Source organism: Myotis brandtii, unplaced genomic scaffold, assembly GCF_000412655.1.
Source record: "Myotis brandtii unplaced genomic scaffold, ASM41265v1 scaffold27, whole genome shotgun sequence".
Classification (NCBI taxonomy): Eukaryota; Metazoa; Chordata; class Mammalia; order Chiroptera; family Vespertilionidae; genus Myotis; species Myotis brandtii.
The window spans coordinates 665484-684009 of record NW_005360272.1 but is presented as its reverse complement, the minus strand read 5'-3'; the positions used below and the strand labels follow the sequence as shown (position 1 = coordinate 684009).

The window sequence follows — 18526 nt, the reverse complement described above, 5'->3', positions numbered from 1 at the left end:
GCCCAGCTGGGGAAGGACCAAGATGGCGGCTGGGCCGGGAGCGCCTCGCGGGGCCATCTTGGGTGTAGTTTCTCCGGCCGAGGAGTCTCCTTGGGGAACCTTAACTAGGACTACCCGGGGGGAAAGGCGTCGAAGGCCCCTCCCTTCCACAGCTCCTCCGTGGGAAGCCCCCCAGAAGCCTGTGGCAGAGCATGGCATCCTTTCACGGGCCCGGAGCATTGTTACCCAAGGTCACCCGGCACCTAGCACCGTGCTGAGCGCGGGGAAGGGGCTTAGCCGTGATGGTGAATGAGCACAGAACTTTAAAGAACTACCACCCAAGACTCAGTCCCCCGTTGCATCACTAGTACAACTGCCTGCCGTACCATCTCCTTTTTTGGGTGCAACATGAGAAATTGACTTATTTTTTCAAAATGATAACACAGTAAGCTTCAATGACCCAACAACTTAAATAATACCAAAATGTGCAGGGCTAAATCCCTTTCCCAAAGGAGTTTATAATTTAGTTAATATTGTGAAAATTAATAAGGGGAAACCTCCTTTTAAATGGCATGAGAAATGCCAGAAGGGGAGCCCTCACACACCACCCTTCAACATTAAGTACAGATCCCAACTGGGAAGAATCTTCAATTACCAACCTCGACAGAAAGAGATGCGCCTTGCAAATTGACATTACTGTAAAAAAAAAAAAAAAAAAAAAAAAAAAATTCAACCAAGCAAATGTGGAGAGCTAATTGGCTTTATTAAGTGGTTCATGAATCCAGTAGCATCCCATCTAGCAACCAGAATACTCGGTGAGGTTGTACAAAAGGGAAGATTTTTATAGGAAGGGTGAAGCAAGGGAGCTATTTAAAAGAGAAGAGGCCAGCCAGTGTTGCTCAGTGGTTGAGGTCGACCTATGAACCAGGAGGTCACGGTTGGATTCCCAGTCAGGGCACATGCCGTGTTGTGGGCTCCATCCCCAGTGGGGAGGTGTGGGGGAAGCAGCCCATCTATAATTCTCTGACATCATTGATGTTTCTATCTCTCTCTCCTCCTTTCCTCTCTGACATCAATAAAGATATATTTAAAGAAAGAAACGTCAATGATGAGAATCATCAATCGGCTGCCTCATGCATGCCGTCTACTGGGAATTGAGCCTGCAATCTAGACATGTGCCCTGACTAGGAATCAAACTGTTAACTCCTGGTTCATAGGTAGATGCTGAACTACTGAGCCACACCCACTGGGCTAGATGTCTTATTTTTAAGGTCAACATTACATTCCTTATTAAGTATCACTGATTAAAAGTAAAATATTCTCAATTAAATTAGGGAAAATGTAACATATTATCAAACATCAAGGCAGTACTGTTTATAATATTGTTTTTTGTTTTCTTAAATATATTTTTATTGATTTCAGAGAGGGAGGGAGAGAAACATCAATGATGAGAGAGAATCACCAATCAGCTGCCTCCTGCACGCCCAGTACTGGGCATCACGCCCACAACCCGGGCATGTGCCTTTGTCCGGAATCGAACCTGGGACTCTTCAGTCCACAGGCCAACGTTCTATCCACTGAGCCAAACCGGCTTGGGCTATAAATATTGTTATTCATCAAGCACAATTACCTGAACCAAATTTAGGGAGAGGGAAAACTAATATTAAATGAGCACAGCCTTTTATTATATACTAGAGGCCTGGTGCATGGATTCGTACACCAGTGGGGTCTCTCGGCCTGGCTGTGCCCTCTCGCAATCCGGGACCCCTCAGGGGATGTTGGAGAGCTGGTATCATGCCGGAAGCCGGTCCATCCTTGCTGCTTGACACAGTCGCTGCAGGGAAGAAACATCTGCACAGCTTATGTTTCAAGGGACCTGGCGTATATGGCATATGTTTGCTCCCCCTCTTAGCGCTATGTGTTTTAAACAGGACCACCTCTCAGAGAAAGGTTGTTTCCCCAGGTGGGGATTTTTCCCTGGAGTTAGGGAGGGAATGAAACCCCTTAACTAAGTGCCAAGTGGGTAGTTAATCACTTTAACTACGAAGAATCACACTTAAGCTACATAATCTTCACTTAGGATAATCTCCTTCAGTCACTTCCTTGTAGCTTATCAGTAGAGCAGTAACCTGGGAATAGCCCTTATAATGGAACACAGAGATTAACCTAGACAGGATTAAACTCAACAGAACTAGATTAACAAATGCCCTAACCTTTGGAATAGAATGGATAGGATTAAAATCAACTGGTATAAATACAGATGTAACAGGACAATAAAGACAGAACCTGGCTAGAGAGAACCTCACTATGCTGATCAACTGAACACTGCCTCTGAGTCATTCCTTCTTTGCCGACTCCGTCCACACCTTTGGGAACCCCTGGACCTGCTGGGGCTGGACCCCAACAGTATCGGCCTGATCACCGCAGGCCAGGCCAAGGGACCCCACTGGTGCACAAATCCATGCACCGGGCCTCTAGTATGCATATAAGATCTTTGGTTAATCTCTTCCTGCCCTCCTCCCTTCCCTCTGAGATTCATCAGTCTGTTCCATGTTTTCATGCCTGTGGTTTCCACTCCTGCGTTGAGCATCTGCCCCCTGGTGGTCAGTGCATGTCATAGCTACCAGCTAGTCGGTCAGCCAGTCACTTAGGATTTTATATATATACTAGAGGCCCGATGCACAAAATGCGTGCAAGGAACTCGGCCCTTGCAGCCCCGGCTTCATCCGGAAGGTCTTCTAAAAGGTCGTTCGGCTGTCGGATCTAATTAGCATATTATGCTTTTATTATTATAGATATAGATGATTTATGTTTATTCATTAACACTTATTAAGTGCAAAATTAGTTCTAGTTCACCTTCCACTACTATCTATATATCCTTGGTTAAATTAAGCCTCTCCAATCTTGACTTCCTCATCTATAATGACAAAAAAATAGAAGTGATGTCATAACACTATATAGTCTATATGCAAGTAAAATATAACTTATTTTTCTATGCTCTCTCCTGTTTAGCTATTGCAGACAGATTAAAACATACTTCTTATGCTTGAGTTTGAGCAAATTCTTATAAACAAAAAAATGCAATACAATGTAATAAACAAATTGGAGGAAAGTACAATCACCTTTAGAAGTGATTTATCTATCCCCATTCTACAGATGAGGAAAATGGGGATGAGATGAACATTCATTTCAAATTCTATACCTTTTCCGTTATACTATTCTGCTTCTGAAAATGTAGGAAATTAACACCACTCTGATTCTTAAAAGCCCCAGCTTTCTTTGGGGCTATCTAAAGTTTCCCTTCATGCTCTACTCCGGACATTCTCCAAGCTCCAGGCTTCAATAACTGCCTATCAGTGACTTGCAAATTTTATCTCTAGTCCAGATTTTTCTTCCCAGTTTTCCACCAGTATAATCTAATAGTGTAGTTGACTTCTCCATTTAGTATGCCAAATTGAACTACTAGCTCTCCCATCTCATGAACTGTTCTATTATCCACCCTGCTTTTTAAGCTTTTACCCTCCATCATATTGATATCACTGTTCTAAACTTTTATTTCATCTAACCCTCATAGTATTCCTGTGATACAGGTTCTGTCATTCTCCTAATTTTACAGTAGTAGTGTTCAAGAGAAAACCACAGGCCCAAAATGGTGTCACGCATGCTAAAAGCCCAGGCTACCAAATCTACATTTAATACCTGATCTAATTGCAGCTTAAATCTCTCCCAGTCACAGTTAAGTTTTTTGTTGTTGTTGTTAATCGTCACCTGAGCATATTTTTCCATTGATTTTTTAGAGAGAGTGGAAGGGAGGGGAGATAGAGAAATATCGACGTGAGAGACACATCGATTGGTTGCCTCCTGCATGCACCCTAGTCAGGACAGGGGATCGAGCCTGCAATGGAGGTACGTTCCCTTGACTGGAATCACACCCACAAACCTCCAGTTCTTGGGCCAACGCTCTATCCACTCAGCCAAACCCGCTAGGGCAAGCATGTCAAACTCCGCATGCAGCCCACAACGAATATTTTTGTGGTCCAGCCAATATAACAGTATGTAAGAAACGTTTTAATAAAAATTTCGTAACTTAATTTTTACAATATCCTGTTATACATAATTATTAATAACAAACAACGTTAGCTAATGACTGATTATTATAGTCGTGTTGCATTCATTTCCCTTATGTGCCTTATGCACAGGCGCACCATTTCTCTCTGCTAATACTAACAGCAAATACTTTAGCAGCTAATTGCCACGTCATTAGTCTTGGACTGACTTGTTTGCTGTGCACAACAGGAAATATTTTGCTTTCGGAGAACAAGATAAATAGGTTTATTTGCAGTAAGCTTATTAATTTGTGCAGTTATTCAGTGTCTGGTAAGTTAATATTCAAGAAAAAATATTTTTATTAAAATGTTCTATTATTTTATGTTAACGATTACTCACTTATTTCAGCCCTTTGTATTCAGCATGTCTCTATCGAAATAAACCTACGTTTCTATGAAAATTGAAGCTTTTGTTTTTTTGCGGCCCACATAAACTTAAACCTTGTTTATTTGGCCTGTGTTAGCCTTTGAGTTTGAATGCTTGCACTAGGGCTGTTTTTTTTAAATGTTTTTATTGATTTTAGAGAGGAAGGGAGAGGAAGAGAAACATTGATCGCTGCTTCCTCGACTGCTTCCTGCATACGCCCTCCTAGGGACTGAGCCTGCAACCCAGGCATGTGTTCTGACCAGGAATCGAACCAGTGACCTCTTGGTGTACAGAACGACGCCCAACCAAGCCATAACTGTCAGGGTGACAGTTAGGCTTTTAACATATAGGTTACAATGCCTACAAGATTCCAGACACTCTGAGCAATTCACTCCACTCACCCACTGCCAACACCTAGCACAAGCCATCATTTCCCATCTAGACTACTGCAATAGGCTGGGGTCTCTCACATTCATACCTTGCTTACTTCTATCTATTCTCCATACAGCAACAAGAATGATCTTTTAAAAATAAAGTTCTGATCCCATCTTGCTCTTAAAACCTCCTAATGACTTTCAATTCTTTCTCAGGTGTCTCTTCCACTGGCATTCAGCATTCCTGCTTTACTGGGCTTTTTCTTTAGCTTCATTCTCTCCCTCCTCAGGACTTTGGAAATACTGCTCATTTTGCCTTAAAAATTTGCCCTATTTAACTCCTTCATTCTTCTCGAATCAACTAAAACATCACTTCTGCAGAGAAGTCCCTTCTTGTTCCCTGTGTACCCATTAGACTGTGAGAATCATGAGAGGAGGTCCCATGTTTGTTTTTGTTCTTTGCTCCTTTCCCATTAACTAGAATTGTGCTTGGCATATAATAGCAGGGTCTCTGTAAATATATGAAAGAATAAGAAATATAGGTCAATGCAAGGAGATATCACCTCTCATTAGCTGGTGCTTAGGCCAAAGTTTAAGACTTAACATTATAACTAGGTATTTAAATGAAATAGGTTTTATCCTACTAGGAGGATCAGAGAATAAAACATTAACAATAAATTAGTTGGTATTTTATCTAACTAATGATGAGGTTTATCTCTACACTACTGTTCACTTTCACAATTGGCAAAGAATCTTATTTCCTAAGATCTCCCTAACTTTTAATTTTTTTATACACTCAAAATACACACAAAGACAAGGGAAAACTTTTAATTATGTACAATTTTATAATGCAGATTATTAAATACAGAGAACAATGAATCCAAGATTTAGGATGTTGACTCAATACTAAAAACTGAAGCACATTATGGGCATTAGAACATAGAGAATGGGTAGTATTTCCTCAATTTGGACATCCTGTGAAGTGATATACATATCCACCTAATATAATCAATGCCCACAACTTTTATACCTAAAATCACCCTGAGTCACACTAGAAAATTAGTCTCATTCCTTTACAACCAGAACCCAATTTGACCCCTAAAATGTTTCATTGGATTTGATCCCAAATGACTTTGGATGTTTCAAAACTTGAAAAACTTCTACACAAGATGAAGAGATGTGATCACAAAGAATATTTAAAAGACTACACTACTAATTCTAAAGGTCATTCCAAAACAGGAATTTTAATTATCTTGCACATTCTTGGAAAAAGTGTCCATACAACATTCTTTTGGATACAAAAGTGTTGTAACTCTTTTTTTAAATTGATTTTAGAGAGAGGAAGGAAGAGGGAGACAGAGAAACACTGCTGTGAAAGTGAAACATCCATCGATTGCTTCCTGTACACACAATTGTCTTGTGTTTGAATGGGGATCAAACCTGCAACCTGGGTATGTGCCCTGACCAGAATTGAACCCGTGACCCTTCAGTGCACTGGACGATGCTCCAATCAACTGAGCCACACCAGCCAGGGCAGTGTTGTCACTTTTAGAAAAACAACAACGTGCTCTTCAGCCAATTATCCTCAAAGGCAATAGGGACATATCACCAGCTTAGATTGCCACGCAATCACCATGCGCTGGAGCATTCTTTCCATGTCTCTCCTCTAGAGCTCCTTGTGGCACAAAGATGCATAAGGTCACTGACAAGATTTAGAACAATGTGCTGTAGGCAGGTTTTGTAACTGAAGCTTGAGCAGTTTTCGAGCTGGTGAAGAATCTAATTGTTGCGTACTTCTCTTGCCTACACAGGAAAGGAGCCAAAAAATAAATTTCAATTGAATTCAAATAAGGTTTATTGCAAACTTACTGCATGGATACTGTGCCAGACTGAAGGGCATTACAATGACAAATAAGAATCTCCGTTCTCAAGGAGATGACAGCTGGTAGGAAAGCCAGCTATAACTACAACCAAAATACATTGTAATAAATAAAAAAATGAAGGTATGTATAGCAATAATTTAGGGCTAGAGTAAGTAAGGGCAGTGTCAGTGAATTTTTGAGGAATGAACAGGGGAAAAAAGGCAATGAGTATTTCTTAAATCTCAGATTTACTAAAACAAGATGGTTTGTGGGAATTTAATTCTTAGTCTACTGTGTTTCTGTGGAATTTCCCATCAACTACGAGTACCCTCAACATAATAGTTACTGTGAAAGAGGGGGAGGGGGAACAAACCACTTGATGTGGCCTTACCCTTTGAGACCATGTGCTAAGTAAGGGCAGTTTAAACCTGAAAGGTTAACCCTCTAGTCCCCTCAAGAGATACACTTACTGAGTTGTACTGACATCTTCTGGAAGCACTGGGTACTTTCGTCCATAAAGGCATGCAACTGCTTCACTGATCCTTGCAATTCGTCCATCTGCAGATGAAAGACAGCTATGAGCTATAAGGGTCCACGGCTTCTTTGATGTTCCTCAAACACACCAGGCAAGCTCCTGCTTGGGAGCTGTGCTTTTGTTGTTCTTTCAACCTGGAATGCTTATGTCAGACATTTTCCGTTTTCTCCTCCAGATCCACACTCCACTCCTTCACACTGTTCTATGCCCCAGAAGGCTGACCGAGATAACCTCTAGGATCCCAAGTCCTCTGAGTTCTGGGTGGGCTTGGTCCAGAGGGAGCCCAAGCAGGGGGGGTGCTGAATGAGGTCTGCATATTTTTACCCAGGCCTGCTCAGGAAAGGATCATTCTGAGTTAGCTGTGTCTCTTAACTGAAGGTCATGGCTCTCTCAAAACAGCCCACTATGGGACTTTCTCCCCTCAGGTGCCACAGTAACTCTTCCTCCTCTCCTCCCTGCAGGCCTAGGGGTAGTAAGAGCTCAGCTGCCCCACGTTCCTTCACTAACCCTTATGGTTTCCCAATATCTACACTTTATACATAGCCCCTTATAAACTCTCCTTGAATTACACTTTATCAACTACTTCCTGCTGATACTTGGAATGATAAAATACTAGTACTATTCTCTCAAATGTCCTCATGGCTCACTTCCTCATTTCTTTCCAGTCTCTGTTAAATGGCACTTTAGAGGGACTATCAACAACTGCTCTGTATAGTATCCTACTGCCCTCCTGTACACTGTCTCCCTTACTCTGCTTTAACACTAATCACCACTTAGTATTTGTTTCTTTTAATTGTCTCTCCATGTTTCGCCAAGGTAGAGTTAATATACTTACCTTATCTTATTAAACATATTCTCCAGGTCTTTTCATTTCCAAGGATGAGAATGTAGCAAAGCTGGATAACTCAACCAAATATAAACATGAGCCAACTCACCACCAATTCCATACAATCAAAGACTTTGTTCTGGTTCTGTAATATTTTCTGGTAATCAGGCTTTGTATTAAGGACTTCATTCTGGGAAGACCCAAGATATGCTGTAGGTTCAACTTCAGTCATTTTTGTTTCAGTTGATCCTCTAAAAAACAAAGGGAGCTTTTAAGGAATTTTTATAATCACTTTCTGGGGAAAATAATGAAAGATCACCTAGGGAAAAAGCCTCCAATAAGACTTCATTAACCTGAAGCAATATTCTTCTTATTAACAGTGGGGTCTAAAACCATTATCTGGTATTAATTTTTTTAATAAAGAAAATTTGATTTTATTAATTTTTAGAGAGAGAGGAAGGGAGACAGAGTGATAGAAACGATGAAAGAGAAACAACAACATCAATCAGCTGCCTCCTGCATGCCCCACCACTGGGGATTGAGCCAGCAACCCAGGCATGTGCCCTGACCAGGAATTGAACCTGCAATCTCCTGGTGTATGGGTCAACACCCAACCACTAAGCCACACCGGTCAGGCCAGTATTAATTTTTTTTTTTGGAGGAAAAATTAAACCATATTTATTTTATTTCTAATTTAAATTCTTTACTGTTTAAAGTATTACCTATGTCTCCTTTTCCCCCCATTGACCTCTCCCCGACAGTTCCCAACCCCCAAAACTTATTTATTTTTTAAAGCCAGACCACTGGGAAAATATATCACAGTCCTGAAACAGCAAACAGACAGGCTATATTATCATTTCAAGTAATAAGTTGGTAAAAAGACAACAAAGTCCTTATCAAAATTGTAAGGTGCCAAAGCTGGGGTAGGAATACTGAAGGCCCCAGGCCAAAGTGGTATTTGGTAATGGGGGGTTGCCCCTCTTTTGCTCTAATGAAGCAACAACTCACCCCTGAGTTGCTTACTTTTTCTCCTTTAACCTTCCTGTTGCCAAAAGATTATCTTAAGTAGGGCTGTTATTTGAGGGGGTTAAGTAAGCAATACTGGGTTTAGGTTTCATTCCTGAAAACCAGGTTTATCCTAAATCCAGTACTTCATAACTCTTTTTTAAAAAATATATCTTATTGATTTTTTTACAGAGAGGAAGGGAGAGGGACAGAGAGCTAGAAACATCAATGAGAGAGAAACATCGATCAGCTGCCTCCTGCACACCTCCTTCTGGGGATGTGCCCACAACCAAGGTACATGCTCTTGACCGGAATCAAACCTGGGACCCTTCAGTCTGCAGGCCAACGCTCTATTCACTGAGCCTAACCAGTTAGGGCTACTTCATAACCCTTAATGAAGCAACCAACAGTTCCTCCTTCACTGTTCATTCCTGGGTATTGGTATAGGGCACAATCAAAATCCCCTTTCCCTTCAAGATAGAGAACCACTGTAAGATTGTCCTGTCACTCTGCTGCAGACAAGCTTAGGGCCCATCATGGCAGTCAGTGAGAAGGAAGGTCTGCTCCCATACCCAGTGTGACATTGCCTCTCATGTTTCTGTGGGGTCTCCAAGCTGGAAGATGTAATGTGTGAGCATTTAAGAAGTGCACATCCACATCTTGGGCAGAAACGGATATCCAAAGAAACCTTTTGAAGTTTTTATCCAAACTACCTCCCTCAACTCCACATCTTAAATTAACTTTATGCCCTTGTATATAAAACAAAACCAAGCAAAGCAAATACGCAGAAACCGTTTTTCCACTTCTAAATTAGTAAGCTCATGGATTTAGTTTCACAGCCTATGGGAAATGGTGTGGTAATGCTTCTGGTAAACACAAGGTTGCAACAAACAGAAACACCTCTCCTCAGATTCTACTAGATCACTGGCAGGCTAGAGGAAACTGTCAGCCTGTTGGTACCTCAAGGGCTCTAGCTTGAGCTGAGAGAAATGCCTATTGCCAGGATAAGCATTTGCCACATCAAAAACTCTGACCTAAATTTGAGCACCAGTTTTTTCCATTTCACTTTCCAGGATTAAAACATAAAGAACTGGTGTCCAGAGGCAAGTGACACATGCTTTAAACTTGCTGCCATCCTTAATTTCTTCATCTATAAACTTTGCTTAAAAGACCAAAATTCTTATTCTTCATTTTAAATAGATTCCTGCCCTCAGCCTCCATGGCCAATGGCAAAGACTTCTGTATCTGAATGGATGAGAGAGACTCCTTCATCTTCTTAGTCATGGCTGGAATGAGGTTCATATGATCATCCACACACTTGGTCACACAACCCTCCAGCTGCCGCTTCACCTGACACTCTATTCCCTGCATCTACTGAATCTTTGGCTTTGTCGTTGCAATGCATAGTGCACCAGGCCAGCGGGTCCTGGAACTTCTCCCAGTCACTGGTAACCAGGGCCTGGGCTTGAGTCAAAGGTGCGTGGAAGCACTCAATGCACCGGTGCACCTGCTGCATGGACGTGGCTGTTCTCACAACAGCCAGCACTGCACCGGAACATGAGGCCCTGCATCTTCCAGATATTCTCTTTCCAGACTCTTCACCATGGTGTCCACTGCCTCCTGCACCCGAAGCTGCCACAGGTCCGCCTTGGCGACCCTGTGCTGCACTGTACCACGATGGCGCCCCCATGGACTCCATTAATTCTTTTACACCACTGGACTCCAGGAAATGCTAGACGCTTCATGTCAGTTAATTCCATTTAACAATAAGATCCATTTACAAAAGAACTACAGTTGGGGTAGAGTAAAGCCAAAGCTTGTTATCCTTAAGTCAATGTCTATGATCTTTCACCAAAAAAATGCTAGGTTACCTCAATTATCTAAAATAACTGAATATAATGGAGAGTTCATAAAAACTGGTGACTCTTTAATAAGAGCAACTACTACAATTTACTGAATGCCAGACATTGCTAAGCGCTTTCCATTTAACCTCATTTAACACTCACAATAACCCAATGAGATAGATACTAATATTATCTCCATTTTTTTAAAGGTATTTTTTATTATTGATTTCAGAAAGGGAGAGGGAGAGGAAGATAGAAACATCAACGATAAGAAAAAATCATTGACTGGCTGCCTCCTCCACACCCCACACTGGGGGTCCAGCCTGCAACCCGGGCATGTGCCCTGACCGGAATCAAACCGTGACCTCCTGGTTCATAGGTCGAAATTCAACCACTGAGCCATGTCAGCCGGGCTTATCTCCATTTTTAAATGAGGAACTTCAGGCTTAGAGATTAAGTGGCTTGCCCAATATCACAAATGAAGTAATATTAGGATTTGAACAGAAGCAGCCTGCTTCCAGAAGCATTCCTCTTAACCAATAAGTATGCCACATCAAAATTTTTTATTCCGAAACTGATATATCTTATACATTATGTCTTCATAAAGAGAACATGTCCGGGTTGAATAAAGTAACTGATAACCATCAATGCCTGCACTGGGGAAGTTTTTCAAACCGTATTCCTCAAAGCACCTCTCTACTAAGAGGCCACTTTTGCAATTAGAGTTTTAGCTACCATTTTTTAAAAAAAATATATTTCTTTATTGTTTTCAGAGAGGAAGGGAGGAGAGAGAGAGAGAGAGAAACATCAATGTTTGAGAGAGAATCATTGATCAGCTGCCTCCTGCACGCCCCCCACTGGGGTTCAAGCCCGCAACCCAGGCATGTGCCTTTGTGCCCTTGGCCGGAATTGAACCTAGGACCCCCCAATACGCAGGCCGACGTTCTATCCACTGAGCCAAGCCGGGCTAGCTACCATTTTGTAGTTGGGTTCTTACCTAAGATTCTGTTTGGAAAAAAAGATTAAAAATCACTAGCTTAGATGGCCAACTAAACAAAAACCTAGCACTTTGCCACTTTATTGTGCCTTTAAGACCCAGACAAAGATCCTCTCTTTCCATCACCCTCTTTCATGTCTTTGCATTTCCACAAAGGCCTTGGCTAGGGTTCTCTCCCACACCTGCAGCTCAAAGGCTATGTGCCCACTAAAGTCCCCTGACTAATGTTTTTGGCCCAGCCCAGGATTCCAGGTAAAAAGCAGAGATGTGCCTGTCTCCCACAGGATGTAGAATGGCAGCCAAAGACACAGAACACAGGCAACTCTGTTCTTTGATTGAACATAGTGATGCCAGCTCCCTTCCTTTCCTTGACTCTCCATTTAGGGTCAGAGAGTGCTAATAAATATTTTACAGAGCTTTGATTAGCCTATAAGATTCGTCATTTGCCGAAACTGGTTTGGCTCAGTGGATAGAGCGTCGGCCTGCGGACTGAAAGGTCCCAGGTTCGATTCCGGTCAAGGGCATTTATCTGGGTTGCGGGCACATCCCCAGTGGGAGATGTGCAGGAGGCAGCTGATCGATGTTTCTCTCTCATCGATGTTTCTAACTCTCTATCTCTCTCCCTTCCTCTCTGTAAAAAATCAATAAAATATATTAAAAAAAAAAAAAGATTCGTCATTTAATTTGTGTTAATGAAACTCAAACTCCACAAAGTGAAAACATAGCTTCTGATTTCCAATCATAGATCTAACCTGGATAAGATCTCCTCAGCCTCCTTCTGATAGTGCAGCAAGAGCTGATCCCAAGTCTGACGTTCTAAGGAAAACCTATATGATCAGAAAAAAAAAATTCTGTTAGTTTTTGATTATCTCATTCTGAATCACTGAGGGCACCAATAGTACATTAGGTGTCTACTGTGGTTCTAAGATGTGAATAAAAAGGCCATTAAAGAATTAGAAACCATGACTGTTTTAGAGGATATTAATTTAATCAAATCAAACACATGTTCTTAAAATTAAATTAACATCCTTATTCCCTAGACTCCATTCTATGAATTTGGCCATAAGAACAGCCCATAAGATCCCAATATGCAGCTAACTTCCAGTGTTGCTACACCAGTATTGACACTCAGAACAGGATGTTTATTATTCATTTTCCCAGGTTTAATTATTTTCCCCAACTGAACTTAGATTTTTCAACAAAGGTTCATTCATTTTCACTTACTTTGTTATGTATTCCTTCATCTCAGCCACTGATGCTTCCAGAGACAAATCTGATGCTTTTCTGGAATACAGATAGCCTTGTGAGATAAACACAAATTTTTCAAGAACACTTGCTTTTAATATGATAACTTACGTAATTTCAAAGGCAATAAAACATGTTCAGAATTTATCTTTTGCCCTGACCAATGTGGCTTAATTGGTTGAGCATCGTCCTGTGCACCAAAAGGTCGCAGGTTCGATTCCCGGTCAGGACACGTGCCCAAATTGCAGGTTCAGTCCCCGGTTGGGGTGTGTACGCGAGGCAACCAACCTATGTTTCTATGTTTCTCTTTCACATCAATGTTTCTCTTTCCCTTTCTCTCCCCCCCTCCCCCCCCCGCTTTCTCTTTCTCTAAAAAAGAAAAAAAAAGTAAAAAAATTTATCTTTCGCCTGGCTGGTATGGATCAGTGGTTGAGTGTCAACCTATGAACCAGGAGGTTAAGGTTCAACACCTGGTCAGGGCACAGTCAAAACCCCCTTTCCCTTCAAGATAGAGAACCACTGTAAGATGGTTACCACAACACCGGATTGCAGGCTCAATCCCCAGTAGGGGGCATGCAGGAGGCAGCCAATCAATGATTTTCTCTCATCACTAATGTTTCTATCCCTCTCCCCCTCTCTCTGAAATCAATATAAAAATAATTTTTTTTTAAGTTCAAACCCTAAAAAATAAAATAAAAATGTTACATTAAAAAAAGAATTTATCTTTCAACAAATATTTATTTCTTAGCCTCTCACTTTTATACTAGATCTCTTCATCTTTTCTCTCTCTCTCATCAATTCCAATTCACACATGGCCAGATGAACCTTTCTTAAAATATTCCTTTAATTTCTTCCTTGCTTAAAAACTCTGTGACCCTCTACTGCATTCAGAAGAGAAGTAAAACCTCCTTAATCTGGCACTTAAGGATCTCTGTTCTCGCTCCATCCAGTTCATTAACTTTGATTCCTACTGTTCTCTTTTATCTATTCTGTCCAATATAATCTCACTCACCCTGACCCTGAATATCCGGGGTTTTCAATCTCTCAACTCCTGTTCACATCAGTTTTTAGTGTCTTCCCCTTCCACCAATCAAAACCTTAACATCTTTTAAGGCCCAACAATACTTTTTCATATGACTGTCTTGTCTTCCTCCTTAAACTGAAGCTATCGCGGTACAGGGGACTTACACTAAGGGCTCAGCACAGTTGAGTGACTAATTCTAATGGAAAAGCAGCACTGAAAATGCCAAAATTTTGCAGATGTACTAGTACTTGGTACTCTACCTGACAAAAACAAATGAATTGTTCTACCTTTCATGTTTTTCTACCAAGGCCTATGACACACAGCCTCTATCAATGCTGGCTTATGGCTTAAATACACTGCATTAAAAGAGACACTATGTTAAGCAAAATTTTGCTTATTTTTTTTCACTCAAAAAGCCTTTGTGTTTTTATTTAGCTTCCTGATTCTATGCTTGTGCCTTCAACACTTTCACAACAATTTTCAGCTCCTCAATAAGGAAAGCACACTTGATCCTGGCGCAGGCAGATCTAGCACACACGGATCCACCATAAGCCCTGCTGACATGTTTTTTCATTTTAGACAACCTCATTAGAACTTTAGGTCTCATAGCACGAGTTCCACAAAGTTGCCTGGGCTCACACCATGTCCAGATTTTGGTGCTTTTCCAACCTTCTTGGTATAAAGGTAAACAATGTTTCAGGGTTTGGGACAGCCTAGTTTTGTTAGAGGCTGTATTGTAGAACCATCTCTGGTGGTATGTCAAAAGCTGGACCATTCTAAATGCCCAAAGACTCTGTCCCCAGAAGAATGAGTCAAAATATTTTTCATTACCCAAATACCAATGTTAAGTTAAGGATAGGTGGAAAAGTAGACCTTTGCAAAGTCAAAACTAAAAAGTTTATGATGTAACCTCTAGTGACATGATTTACTGCAGGGCAGGGCTCCACCCATATAGAGGAACTACAAGTTTACGGTTGGGATTTCTAAATTCTCTTAATATTCTTGCTTGTAAACAGCTAAAGAACATAAGTTTACAGGGGAACCTCAGTTCTCCAACTTAATTTGTTCTGAAAGGTTGTTCAAGAAGTGATTTAGTCAAAAACCAAAAATTTTTCCCATCCTGAAGTGGAGGGGGGGGGGTGGGCTAGAAGGGGTCAATGGGGAAAAAAAGAGGACATCTGTAATACTTTCAACAATAAAGATTTAAAAAATTGTTTTTAATGAATCCCTATTTTAACCTTTTTTATATACAGTACTTGTCTAATGTACTCTTTTTGTTTGTTTTAAGCCTCATCTGAGGATATTTTTCCACTGATTTTTAGAGAGATACAAAAGGGAAGGGAGGGAGAGAGACACAGAGAGAAAAAGAAACATCACTGTGAGAGAGACACATGGATTGGCTGCCTCCCGTATGTGCCCTTGACCGGAATCAACCTGGGACCCTTTGGTCCGCAGGCCCAAACAACTTGTTAAAGAACCAAATTGTTTGAGATGGGAGACATTAGGAACTGAGATTTGGCTGTTGCATGGCTAGCAAAAATCTGAAGAATGCTTTTCCTTTCATCTTTCCATAGCTGGTTCCTTCTCACCATTCAGATCTAATAGGTCTCAATCCAAAGGTAAATTCAGTAGAGGTCTAGCTAACCCACCCCCTCAAGTCACTATTATTGACTTCTTAGATCACTATTTTATTTTATTTACTTATTTATTTTTTTATTTTTTTAAAAAAAATATATTTTATTGATTTTTTACAGAGAGGAAGAGGGATAGAACATCGATCAGCTGCCTCCTGCACACCCCGTACTGAGGATGTGCCCGCAACCAAGGTACATGCCCCTGACCGGAATCGAACCCGGGACCCTTGAGTCCGCAGGCCGACGCCCTATCCACTGAGCCAAACCTGCCAGGGCTTAGATCACTATTTTAAATCATTATATTTGTTTGACTGTATCTCCTATTAAAATATATCAGAACAAAATACCTTGTTTGACTTAGTTATCACTATTATCTCCAGCATCTAGAAGAGCCTGGTATGTAGAAGATGCTGAATAAATGTTTGATGAGTGAATGAACAACTGTCTAATTATAATAAAAAGCCTTAATTCAATTATAATTTAGGACAGAAGGGCAGCTGAACTTACCCTTTTGTATCTTCAAAACATTTCTGTAGAGTTCCATTACTTTCCAGTCTGTCTGCAAAATGTTTTAATTCTTCAGAAAGAGAAGATGCTAGAGAGAATAAAATTACATGTTATAAACAGAATATAAATTTTCACAGGAAGCTGCTGACAAAGACCTAATACACTTAAGATAGTCTCAGCTCTAGGGTCCCGTCACATTCTAACACTCTCACCTATTCAAAAAAGTGGTATAAATATGCAGAAAGATTTAATCTTTTGGGGGGGTAGATATAGATAAAATGTAATACAATTCCTCTTTATGACATTTATTGATAGTGTTTTTTAGATCTGACTGGTGAAGAAGCAGTTAAAAAGATATATCTGCACTGACATTTCATTCTTTTCAAGAGATTTGAACTGCTGGTGCTGAAAGGAAATATATCACAGAAGACAGGCAACAGGAAAGAGTGTTATAAAAAATGTTGAAGGCAAATAAAGCATTATAAGCATAAGGTAAAAACAGTTCTCTGCTTATACCTGAAGAGTCCACAATTACATTCAGGCGAAGAATAAGGAAGGAAAAGGATGTTAAATAGCTATCAAGATAACCTTGACATATCTATTCTAATTATGGTGATGGTCCAATTCTGAGATAATTTTAATTAACAAGTAAGTCTGAGTTCATGTATTTTCTTGGTTTTTAAAGTGGATAACTGAGTATTTTGACTCTGGATGATTGTGTAGTTACTGTAAGGAAAACAGCTACTTCCTAGATAGCTGAAAACTGATTCCTGGGAAAGAATATTTCTAATTTATATCATAGATGAACAGCTAATTTCCTTAAAATATAGAGTTTCTACAAATCAATATAAGCACTACATGTCAATTTTCAAAAATGAACGAAGGACATAAACAGAAAATGAAGCACATATAGTTCTAAATAATATTTAAAAATGTTTATCCTCTTTGAAAAACAGATTAAAACTACAAAATACCTTTTATCATCTGTAAAATATCTGAACTGTTTGATAAAACTGTATTGGTAAATGTGAAAAAACAGGTATGCAAACAAATATATCTGCATATATTGTTGGTGAGAGAATAAAATGAAACAACCTTTCTGGAAGGCAATCTGGTAATTTTTATCATTTTGTTTAACCTTTTTTTTTAAAAAAAAATATTTTATTGATTTTTTACAGAGAGGAAGGGAGAGGGATAGAGAGTTAGAAACAATGCAAGAGAACATCGATGCAAGAGAAACATCGATCAGCTGACTCCTGCACATCCCCTACTAGGGATGTGCCTGTAACCTAGGTACATGCCCTTGACCGGAATCGAACCCGGGACCCTTCAGTCCGCAGGCCGACGCTCTATCCACTGAGCCAAACCGGTTAGGGCTGTTTGACCTATTTTATTGCAACTCTAGAAATTTATTTTTACTTGTATATGTGCCAAAAGGCATGTGTAAAAAGGTATTTTCCCTGGCTGGTGTGGCTCAGTTGGTTGGAGCATTGTCCTGTACACCAAAAGGTCATGGGTTCGATTCCCGGTCAGGGTACATGCCCAGATTGCAGGTTCAATCCCTGGTCACGGTACATATGAGGTAGACAACTGAAGTTTCTCTCTCCCTAAAATCAATTTAAAAACATATCCTCAGTGGGATTAGAGAAAACAAAAAAGTATCCATTACCCTATTCATTGTAATAGCAAAAGACTGAAAACCCTAAAAGCCCACAATAAGAAATTGGTTAAAAAAAATATGGTACATTTATAAAATTGAATATCATGTGGCTACTAAAGTGTCAAGACAGTCCTACATGTGCAGTATGGAATAATCTGCAATATAAACTGTTAGGTTAAAAAAAAACAAAAGACAAGGAAAAGAACAGTGCAGAGAGTATTATTTGATTTTAATGTATAATTGTTTGCAAATGCAGTATCTCTGCAATGATACACAAGAAGCTGGAAGCTGTGGTTGCCTCTGTGGAGAGGAGCTGCGACTATGGTTTGGAGTGGAGGGCAGGCTTACTTTGCACTTTTATACCTACTGAACTTCATTAGCATATATTATTATTATTTTCTTAACCCTCACCTGAGGATATGTTTTTATTGATTTTCGAGAGAGAGGAAGGGAGAAACATCAATCGATTGCTTCCAATGTGCGCCCCAACTGGGAATCGAACCTGCTACCTTTTGGTGTACGGGACGATGCTCCAACCAACTGAGCCACCCTACTAAGGCA

The 18526-nt window shown here is 40.4% G+C and overlaps 1 protein-coding gene and 1 pseudogene across 3 annotated transcripts in view; both read right to left on the bottom strand.

Annotated features, from left to right (window-relative positions):
• Nucleotides 1-6314: 6314 nt before the first annotated feature.
• DSN1 (DSN1 homolog, MIS12 kinetochore complex component) overlaps nucleotides 6315-18526 on the bottom strand; it is an 18084-nt gene continuing 5872 nt past the window's right edge. For 2 of the 3 annotated variants that reach the window (XM_005868469.2, XM_014541420.1), the window contains exons 6-11: nucleotides 16306-16393; nucleotides 13120-13179; nucleotides 12648-12722; nucleotides 8159-8300; nucleotides 7159-7246; nucleotides 6526-6629 (exon numbers count right to left, since the gene is read on the bottom strand). In XM_005868469.2, coding sequence (XP_005868531.1) covers nucleotides 6526-6629; nucleotides 7159-7246; nucleotides 8159-8300; nucleotides 12648-12722; nucleotides 13120-13179; nucleotides 16306-16393 — 557 coding nt within the window. Of the gene's footprint in view, nucleotides 6630-7158; nucleotides 7247-8158; nucleotides 8301-12647; nucleotides 12723-13119; nucleotides 13180-16305; nucleotides 16394-18526 lie in introns of all 3 variants that reach the window. The other variant, XM_014541422.1, reaches the window with a different exon arrangement.
• On the bottom strand, nucleotides 10201-10799 carry LOC102257931 (annotated as a pseudogene).